The following is a 9,483-nucleotide window of genomic DNA, read 5'->3' as shown; positions in this document are numbered from 1 at the left end:
AGTCCCTCTTCTCCCCCCTTTGCGCCAACCAGCTTTAGATTAATTCGTAGTGCTTCTAGAATAGGAAAGCTGGCACCGAGCCAAGCTCCATCTCCAGATCTCTCCTATATTAACAATGTAAATATAATATCGACTGTCCCGCTCCCCACAGTCTCGACAGGCCATGTCCAGACCTTATCATCGATATGGACCATGCGGATGACCGCAGCGTCGAAGTCAGGGCGGTCGCCGCTGCCTTCATGGCAGTGGCAGTCGTCACGGTGATCCTGCGATGTTACGTGCGAGGATGGTTAGTGAAGGCATTTGGCTGGGATGACGGAGCGATGGTGGTTGCATTGGTTCGTTGCTGGTCGACTAAAACTCCCGCGAAAAGAAAGGGAAAGATGAAACCGAGCAAATGGCTGACCAAGGGAACCAAACAATGATAGTTATTCTACGTGATGTTTTCCGCCTGTATGATTGGAGGCAGTTTATGGGGTACTGGGCGAAGATACAAAGATCTGACGGCGGTGCAACGCGTAACGGCCATGCGGGTATATCTACACCTACACCCACCATCAACCTTTCCCTTCCCAACGATCCCCATGGAACTCGACCCAGACTAACACGGAAAGTAAAGTATTGGTGGCTATGTGAAATCGCGTACTGTTTCGCCTCCGTCGGCGGCAAAATCTCTATCTGTATCTTCCTGATGCGCATCACGGTCAAACGAGAGCATATATGGTCCCTCTATATCGTCATGATCCTGACGGTGATCGCCGGTCTCGTCTTCATGTTCCTCATGCTGCTGCAGTGTAAACCGCTGGAGTATTTCTGGACCAAGGTCGCGTTCGATCCGAATATCTCGGGCCATTGTCTCGACATGACGATCATTATCGCCATGACGTATGTGTATAGTGCTTTCGCGGTGATCTGCGATTTCACGGTGGCTATTTTGCCGATCTTCTTGGTGAAGAACTTGCATATGAAGAAGCAGACCAAGGTGGCTGTGGTCGGGATCTTGAGTATGGCTTGCATGTACGTGGATCTTCCTTTGGGCGAGGTGAATTGAGGAGAAAGTGGAATGATGGCTGACGGGACAACTTGGATTTCATGCAGTGCTTCTTCTGCCGTCATTATTCGTATACCCTTTGTTCATACCTTTGACGATCCGGACTTTCTTTGTATGTTTCCCTATCTAGCTCATTCGGACGCGGACATGCGCTTATATGGAAATTGAAAAACAGACGCAACGGTTGAAATCGCCATCTGGTCCAATATCGAAGTGGGCCTAGGGATCACGGCTGGCAGTCTCGCTACCCTTCGTCCTCTCCTCCGTCACTGGCTCGGTTCACGCACCGATCCTACATATCCCTCGCCCTTTCCCGGTCGATCCGGATCGCGACTTCCCGGGGGTGCCAGTCGAGATCGACCCTTTCCGTTGGGGTCGCTGGATGAGAACGTCCAGAACCGGCTGAGGCCGGATAAGTTGGCAGTGACGGTGACGACGGTGCAAAGCCAGGATCAGAATGGGTCGTGGCATGGTGGATCGAGTCCCAATAGTAGCGAGGAACGCTTGACGGCCCAGGGCTCGCCGGCGTTACCGGCTGTTGGGGGCGACATAGGGTTGGGGATTCATCAGACGTTCGAGGTCACGCAGACAAGTACGTCGCAGACGGTGCGGGAACACTTCTAGCATATATTAATTATTTTCTTTTTTTTTTTTTTTTTTCTTATTATGTACATTTCCTTGAGTTATTATTAAAACTTAGCTAAGTATGATACGATAAATGAACAATATTTGAACGAACGAGAAAAATGCTTTATATTAACTGACTATTTATGCGTGTAGGTATCCGTTAACAATTTCAGTGAAGGCCGCGGGCTGCTCGACCATAGGCAGATGTCCGGCTTTGGGAACCAATTTCAGCTCGGCGCCGCCCTTCAGATCGTTTGCCATTTGTTGCATCGTCTTGGGCAGTACGCCGTCTCCCGCACCCGCGACAAACAACCCAGGCACCTGTGCTTGAGCCATGCGATCCCGGACGTCATATGCGCAAAGGGCCTGCACGGCCTTGCGGAAACCGTCCAGACTGTTGTTGCGTACGATCTCCTTCACCTTCGCGGGTACTTCCGGCTGCGTCTCGTATGATTCAGGCACGAACCACCGACGGGTGGTAACTTCGGATAGCTGCTCACCAATAATCGGTTCCTGAGTGGCGGCGGACACTGCACCGTCGCTCTCGGCCATGGCGACGCGGTCGTTCCAGGCCTTGAGGTTGGATTCGGGCGCCGAGCTATTGGTGTCGCAGGAAATAAAGCGTGTCACGCGATCCGGGTACAGCAACGATGTGTTGAGAACGGTCACGCCACCCAGACTGACACCAATCAGAGTCGCCTTGGGGATCCGCAGAGCATCGAGGAGCGCGATGATATCCGATGCCAGAAGGTCAATGTTGACGGGCTTCTCCCCACACTTGCTGAGACGGCCACGGGTCTGGTACCGAAGGATCCGGAACTGCTGGTTCTTCGGGTTCGAGAGGAAAGCATCCACGAAGCTGTCCCAGATGGTATAGTCGACGAGGATGGAGTTGCTCAGGACAATGACGGGGCTATGAGGATCAGTGCTGCCCTCTAGGCGGTATGGGAGATCGACACCGTCCGGAGTGGTGATAAACGACTCAACGGCAGGGCGGGTGGGAGAAGGAAACGTTCTGGTGCGACCGTCGTTGGAAGCCCAAGGTCCGGCCACATCCTTAGAGGCCAGGGAAGACAATTCACGCGGCGCTGGGCCAAATGTATAAGCCCATTGGTAAACGCGCCGCTTCTTGCTCGTAGCAGGATCATTCATGAGACGGTTGCGCCACGGGGTATCCATCGCAGCTTTGTGTTCAGGGCCACCCAGGCCGTTTACTGCGCTGTACTCGTATAGGCATAGGAATTCTCGGGGTGCTTTGGGGTCGATCGACGATGTGGTGAAGAGGCGGCTGCGACGCCAGCCCGGCACACGTGCTAGCATAGGGAAGTGTTCTTCACGATACCAATTCTTGAGGTCCTCTTCCTTGTCGGCGGGAACGGTGACCAAGGCAGAGACAAGCACCGAGCCGGCGGCTTCAGTGTCAGGGATATCTTCGACAGGCGTGTAATCGGCGTCCTTGTGATCATGCAGAAGATCATAAAGACGACGATCAACGTTAATCTGGGCCATGGTGGCCTTTTCACGTGGGGTCTTCACACCATCTCCACGGAGAGCCAAGTAGGTCTCGCGCGTCAGCTCCACCATGTCGGTAATGTCGTACGGAGCTACCCACTCGGGCTCGATGCCGTCGACGGCACGGTAGCGGAATCCATTAGTGACAAAGGGCAGTCGGAGACGTAGGGGACCGTGTTCGGTGTTGTACCAGTCGTGAAACTGGGCCGCGGGGAGAGAATCGCGGGGTTGCATCGTCACGTAAAGAAGGCCGGGGGTCGCCATGGTGAATGGTTTTTCACTGTGTATGATGGTCCAATTTCAAATCAATGTCCTTGACCAGTCTGCAGGGGAGGGGTTGATCGGAATCGCGGGGGAAATATCATTTTGTATCGCCGTGGGCACATCCCCGGATCAGGGCGAGGCCGATTGACTGCCGACCAGATAGCCGAACACTGGCGGGTGAAGTCATCGGGAACCAGGCGATCAATTCGAAGCCGGAGATTGGCAGTTTTTATTTATCCTCGATAGAGGGATTGACCATTCTTTCGGGGAAGTATGTAGAAGGTGTCAAGTCGTGATGCTATCCAGAAACGTCTCGAGTAAGGGAACTTGTCGTGAGAATCCAGAATGTTGTTGGTTGTTGTTTCATAAATTATTGAGGCAAGCACGGGATTTGCGATTTGATGCCTTATACACCAGGCAAAAAGCCAGAGCATTAGTGCCTTACCTTCCAGGCACATACAGCCGCTTGCAGCCATTTTCCATCAATTACTACCCTCCGCATATGTAGATGGAGGGTTAACATAAATATACTAACAGTGAACAGATTGCGAGCATCAATACAGTGATGATCTGTTTTGTGCACATTGCTGAAACTTGGATAAGTATGGGCCTGCTTATCAAGCGATGTACGAGATCTAAATAGTCGACACCATAATTCTCACCAAGCTACTATATATTAACTATGGTATTCAGATGTTTATCACAGATTCACATCTACAGAGTATCGACAGACCCACAGCAAGACACATGAACTCTCATTACTAATGAACCTAGCTCTCCCATATTCCATGGTGAAGTTTCTGTTCTATAGTAGACGACAGTACATCAAGGCTCATTCTCCTCAGCAGACTTACCTAGCAAAGGCATCGCATTTCTCTCTGCGGTGGAGGAATAAAACACATTTCCGGCCAGATTTTCGACAAGCGCCCGGACGTATCGGGCTTCCGGGCTATCCGTGCCTGTCCTACCCAAGACCTCCTTGTAAAGACCGTGCATCTCTCGTTCTATGTCCAGCTGGATGTTACGTGCAACCTCTTTCGCCGCTCCAAGAGATACATTGTGCTCGCTCTGTAGGACGTGTATGGCATTGACGACTGCGGAGCCGTTAACCTTGCGCTCGAGACAATCTTTCTCATACGAAAAAAGATCTTTGACGATGACTCGATGTTTTGCCCAGAGATCCACTATACACTTCAGGATGGGATCCTGGCCTTGCTGAGAGGTGAGCTGGGTTGATCCTGCGAAGCGGATCATGGAAAGATTGACGCTGAACTCATCAGTATCCACAATAAAGAGAATGTTTGGTTCGGACATACTCCGTAGTAGCATCTTCAACAATCGCTTTAAGGTATTCTGATAGGGTCGTGAGTCGGAAATTATCCTGGTCCTTGGAGCGGTGGGCTCGGGACATTCGATGCCATTTTAAAGCCGCCGCTGCGACTTCAAATCCAATAGTAGGGTCCGCTTGAACGATATCCTGTAGAACGGTGGAGATTAGGCGACATATTGGACATGGTCCTTGACGGCAACTCTTTCGAGTAGGTGACGGAGACCTTCGATCTTGCTGCAGCTCTTCCTGTAATGCTCTTAGTAGGCTTGGGGAGTAATAGGTCGCAGAAACCTTACTTGGTGACATTCAGCGATACTTGGCACATCTACTGATTGGTTAACGAAGATCTGGCCTGGAGTTGCATAGACCGACGGAGATACCATCGTGGATCCACATTACGACATGTAGTTGAGCCAAGAGTCGGATTCTGACCACATCAGCTCTCGGATACATGTACACAGTACATGCAACAGCTGTTTCCACCAACTGAAGAATTTCTGCCAAGTCTCTCCAATGCTTGCAAAAGTCACTCATGCACGAGTCCCCGGCGCGAAAGAGCCTATCCGTCAGCTCTTGTGCAGCGTCTTCTGCCTCCCGCCATTGTCGACTTTGCCGACAAGCCGGAAAGAATGTTTGCCAAGATACGCCCAGGTCTTCTGGGTTAAGGCAGAAAGAAGACCTGTGCAATGCTGGGTCATCCTTGGCGGCTGTCGCAAGAAAGCTGAAGAGATCGTGCCTTGGGGGGTCTGATGTTGCATGGACTGGGTCATAGGAGTAGTGGACTGGTCTAATAGGGTGACGAGGTCCTCGATCAAAAGGAAGAGTGGCTGTATACGTAGCCATTGAAGTTTTTGTTGATTTCGGTGTTGCCTGATTCTAGTGACGTCTTGCTTTTTATCGATTGTAGGAGATAAACGGTTGTGTTTATGTAGACCGTGTCTTGACACGAGAGCCATTTATATTACGCAGACACTGTGCCACAGAACATAGCAGGCCTGTCCCGGTTCCTCATTATGGTTGAGGCTCATGGCCAATAACCTAAAACCTTGTGTTGACGTGTATGGAGATGCGCAGTGACGTGATAGAGTTCAACAAGGCTCGTGCCATGGCCATCAAATTCCAAGTATATCCTAAGGACGTGTCTTGTATAGAGTGGCATCTAGCAAAGGCCAGATACAGAGACTTGTGCCTAGAATTACCTTCCTATCTATCTTATCTTCCACTTTAATTTTAAAAATGACCACAAAAGATGCTCGTGGATGGAGATTCAAGGCGGTGCTGGAAAGAGCAATAGAATGTTGAGACAGGACTCAGCTAGTGAGTTGATTGAATCATTTGATGTCTTGAACCATGGTCCTCATTCTGTATCCCTGGCTGATACGCCAGCCAAGGCATGGCTGAAGGTACGTGCAAGGCTATTCATAGTTTATTTCTGAAAGAAGCGTCAGGTTTTCGCTTTTCGGGTCTATAAACTGGATGGTCTTCAACGACTCCTTCCATATTTGGACATAAAGTCCAGGGCATTCCTGATGGAACATGCTTTCGGACGTATCAAGTTGATGAAGTAGTCGAAATTTTATATGAACATTCTATTCTATCATTGCATTATTTTATAAGCTTTGCGTTTAACCGTTAATCATACCAAATGGCATTCATGCCGAATCCCTTTTCAGGAATATCTACTCGTGCGACACGAGCCAAGTTCTCATCGCGGAATCGATAGATCTCGACGAATCCTAGCTGGTCATCGCACAGCGCCAACCATTCGTCGCTGAAATCACAAGGACTGACGGCATTAGAGTGTCCACCGCTGGTCGAAGTGGGGTGGATGAACAGCTGCCGCTCGATGTTGCCATTCGGGCCTAGCTTGAAGGCTGTGATATAGCCGGTGACATCGAAGTGGTTGCTGCGGGTGGTCGCAAAGAGATACTCGCCGCTGCGGGTGGTGAAAGTGACGTCACCACGATACTTGTTGCGAGGGGGAAGACCTGTTTGGATCAGATTAACCATGTTCAAATCAGCAGAGCCAACGTAGACTTACCTGGAGGGAGCAATGGGTAGGTGGTATGCGTAAATACAGGCACATGGCGCTTTTCATCGATGACGTATACTCCCAGTCGGTTACCCGCTTCCATCAGCACGTACAAGTACTTTCCGCTCGGGTGCATCTCAACCCAGCGGGGGTGATCATCGGGCGAGGGGGCATCAATGCAATCCACCAGGGTCAGTTCGCCTGTTGTCGCATCCTTGCGATGGGTCCAGATCTTGTTCGCCTGCAGATCGGCAGAGTAAAGGTAGGTCTCAGAGGGGTCAAAAACCATGCCGTGGATACCGGTGTTCGGTTCGTACTCGTAGTTCTGAATGTTCTTGGCGAGACGGCCGTCAGACTCAACAGAGAAGACATTTCCATATCCAGCATATTTGTAGAAAGGGTTTCCATAGACGGCGTAAGGGGCTTGACGGGCGGCAAGAACGAAGATGGCGCGGGTATTGGTGTCGTCGTTGGCGGCAAGGGCTGTAAACAGTCAGAAATCCCGCTTCCAATAGCGGAGGGCTCTCCAGAAAGAATTGAGACGTACGGTGACCAGCGACTGGGTGGGAGACTTGGTGAACAATATCGGTGGGGCTGTTGACGGCGAAACTATTCCACTTCTTCATGGCCGCGCCGTAAATTGTTTTTTTGTCGTGCTATAGCAATTGCGTCAGACAACGCCAATTGAAACTTGTCGAGACCGATAACTTACGGAGAAGGTCATCCACGAAATGGGTTCAGCCTCTGGAATGTCGGTCTTCTTGACCAAGTCCAGGGTAAGTGCCTCATCATCAAAGGCAACAGTATAGATGCGACCTGGAGGAGTCCAGGTACCGACCATTAGATGGTGCTTCATGTTGACGGCGATTGACTGGGAAAAGGTACGAGAGACGGCGCGAGAAACCGGTTTGAATCGAAAAGTCGACGAGAACATCGATTGAAACGAAGGAAGAGAGGAAGACTGGCCGACATGATGTTTCTACTTACAGATTCCCATTCCGGAGAAAGGACGGAGTTTGAGATCAACCGAACGCGGGGAACGGCAGTCGCGGGCGGCAGTGGATCGCTGCCTCAGGCTGAGTACCCCGCCATACTACTAGTAATCAGTCAGTCGCATCCCCGGAGTGATCGCCACGTTTAACCCTATCTCTACTATACGAGGCTTTTGCCAATGTACCACCTGCTGGTATTCCGGTCAAGAACAATTTCCCTTTATGATGTAGCCTAACGGCGATTTGTCGCTATATGACTGCGGAAGAATTATGTGTTGTCGTCGTCGTCGTCGTCGTCGTCGTCGTCGCCTTTGGTGTTATTTATCGCATTCCATTACCCATCATACTAGGACTCGAAGTAGAAGTAAAGCCGATTTGAGGATACCCTGTTTCACTTCTTTTTAATATCACCTTCATAAATTTCAATATTTCTTGGCGAGGAAGCTCGGAAAGTCAGACAGCAGGCCTTGGAATCTTTCGGTTCTAGAAATACGCCTTGTATACGTGAGGCTATAGGCTCTGATTCATTATCTCTGTAAATCACATGAGAGATCAACCTTCAGTCCAGCGAGTGAGAAGGAGATTCAAGTATATAAGCTCTGTTTGCTAGATCAGAATTCCCTCCCATAATAGTAATCACCGTCTATCCAACAGTCTCAGGCTTGAGTCTTGCGTCACTCACATCACCTACGACATCCGCTGTCGATGACTCTTGGAAGACTACTCATCATGCTAGATGGGTCTCTTATGGACCCCAGACGCTCTGTTCCAGGGAATAGTGATACTACTGCCCGCAGCTCTCATCAGGGTTGTACCGGAATTCGGTTTGGGTGGGTTATGAATCCCTCACTCTCAGCAACGCTAGTACTTCTATGGCATTGTAGCTTAATTGAGTCTAATCAAACGTCGACCGACCATATAAAGGCTTAGCCCACTGACATGGCCCGAGACAGCACCCGCATGAGTACTAGCATCCATCCACCTAGATACACCTAGTCTGAGAAACCCTATCAAACGCTAATCATAAACGTAGTGTTGTGCTTTTCTATCAATAATACAGCTTTGGTTTTGGTATGCAGCACAACACCAACAGTTATCTATTTAAATCAAAAGCCAGACTCCGGCAGCACTGGCAAGTCATTGTACATGGTAAGTATACAGACGGCCTGGGTCCTCATATTCAATTGCCTGTATTAAAGCCCTCTAAGTCAACCACGAATGCCATTGGTGAATGAACTTAATTCATGCCCACATAGTTCCCCCTGTAAAAGCAGAGGGAAAAATAAAGAAGAGGAATGATTACCCTAAATTAGCTACAGACACTGATGATCCGTGAAGGTCTTCCCGGGTAAGCTTATTCCCGGGCGGAAACGTATTTACCCGCACCCCCAAGGTTTGGGATTGGTTTAGGGTATGGGGTAAGGCTGACGGGGTTTAGCTTCATACACGTGACGAGGTCGCTGCTAATTCCTGGCCAGATTGTTATACAATATAGGGTGAGACATTTTTAGACAGTCTCTGTGAGACAATGAGTTATTCTGTTCTGACAGCTACTGGCCATGAAGCCATATGAATTATGTTAGCACAGTAATGCGAACTTTACTGTGGATGGCTGTACAGTTGCCACCCAACGTCAAAAATATATCAATATTATATATGAAATTGGTGTTCATGA

The 9,483-nt window shown here is 49.8% G+C and overlaps 4 protein-coding genes across 4 annotated transcripts; 1 reads left to right on the top strand and 3 right to left on the bottom strand.

The window, feature by feature from the left end:
* Positions 1–239: 239 nt before the first annotated feature.
* Positions 240–1,675, top strand: BDV27DRAFT_151459 (putative integral membrane protein; the record flags this gene model as incomplete). Its single annotated transcript, XM_032071364.1, has 5 exons — positions 240–338; positions 429–533; positions 620–1,017; positions 1,099–1,163; positions 1,227–1,675. The coding sequence occupies 5 exons, from the start codon at positions 240–242 to the stop codon at positions 1,673–1,675; spliced, it is 1,116 nt and encodes a 371-aa protein (XP_031920357.1).
* A 92-nt stretch (positions 1,676–1,767) lies between these two features.
* On the bottom strand, positions 1,768–3,571 carry BDV27DRAFT_91167 (putative alpha/beta hydrolase). Its single transcript, XM_032077930.1, has one exon. It carries the CDS (start codon positions 3,452–3,454, stop codon positions 1,820–1,822), a length of 1,635 nt encoding a protein of 544 aa, XP_031920356.1. The 5' UTR covers positions 3,455–3,571; the 3' UTR covers positions 1,768–1,819.
* Positions 3,572–4,224: 653 nt separating this feature from the next.
* On the bottom strand, positions 4,225–5,167 carry BDV27DRAFT_151457 (terpene synthase family protein; the record flags this gene model as incomplete). Its single annotated transcript, XM_032071363.1, has 5 exons — positions 4,225–4,259; positions 4,309–4,721; positions 4,771–4,931; positions 5,081–5,131; positions 5,165–5,167. 5 exons carry the CDS (start codon positions 5,165–5,167, stop codon positions 4,225–4,227), a joined length of 663 nt encoding a protein of 220 aa, XP_031920355.1.
* Positions 5,168–6,257: 1,090 nt separating this feature from the next.
* Positions 6,258–7,772, bottom strand: BDV27DRAFT_139653 (lactonase family protein). Its single transcript, XM_032069492.1, has 4 exons — positions 7,529–7,772; positions 7,364–7,472; positions 6,826–7,299; positions 6,258–6,772 (listed from the first exon to the last, which is right to left on the bottom strand). The coding sequence occupies exons 1-4, from the start codon at positions 7,748–7,750 to the stop codon at positions 6,417–6,419; spliced, it is 1,161 nt and encodes a 386-aa protein (XP_031920354.1). The 5' UTR covers positions 7,751–7,772; the 3' UTR covers positions 6,258–6,416.
* Positions 7,773–9,483: the final 1,711 nt, after the last annotated feature.

Source organism: Aspergillus caelatus (genome assembly GCF_009193585.1).
Source record: "Aspergillus caelatus strain CBS 763.97 unplaced genomic scaffold BDV27scaffold_501, whole genome shotgun sequence".
NCBI classification, from domain to species: domain Eukaryota; kingdom Fungi; phylum Ascomycota; class Eurotiomycetes; order Eurotiales; family Aspergillaceae; genus Aspergillus; species Aspergillus caelatus.
The sequence above is the reverse complement of the archived record's forward strand: the minus strand, read 5'-3'. Positions and strand labels throughout refer to the sequence as shown.

Bases quoted from the DNA above. Each gene is read 5' to 3' on its own strand.
- BDV27DRAFT_91167 (XM_032077930.1), bottom strand. From the start codon at position 3,454: ATGGCGACCCCCGGCCTTCTTTACGTGACGATGCAACCCCGCGATTCT.
- BDV27DRAFT_139653 (XM_032069492.1), bottom strand. From the start codon at position 7,750: ATGTTCTCGTCGACTTTTCGATTCAAACCGGTTTCTCGCGCCGTCTCT. The intron at 7,473-7,528 runs GTAAGTTATCGG...CAATTGCTATAG, and splicing joins TTTCGTGGATGACCTTCTCC to CACGACAAAAAAACAATTTA. The intron at 7,300-7,363 runs GTACGTCTCAAT...GACTGTTTACAG, and splicing joins CCACCCAGTCGCTGGTCACC to CCCTTGCCGCCAACGACGAC.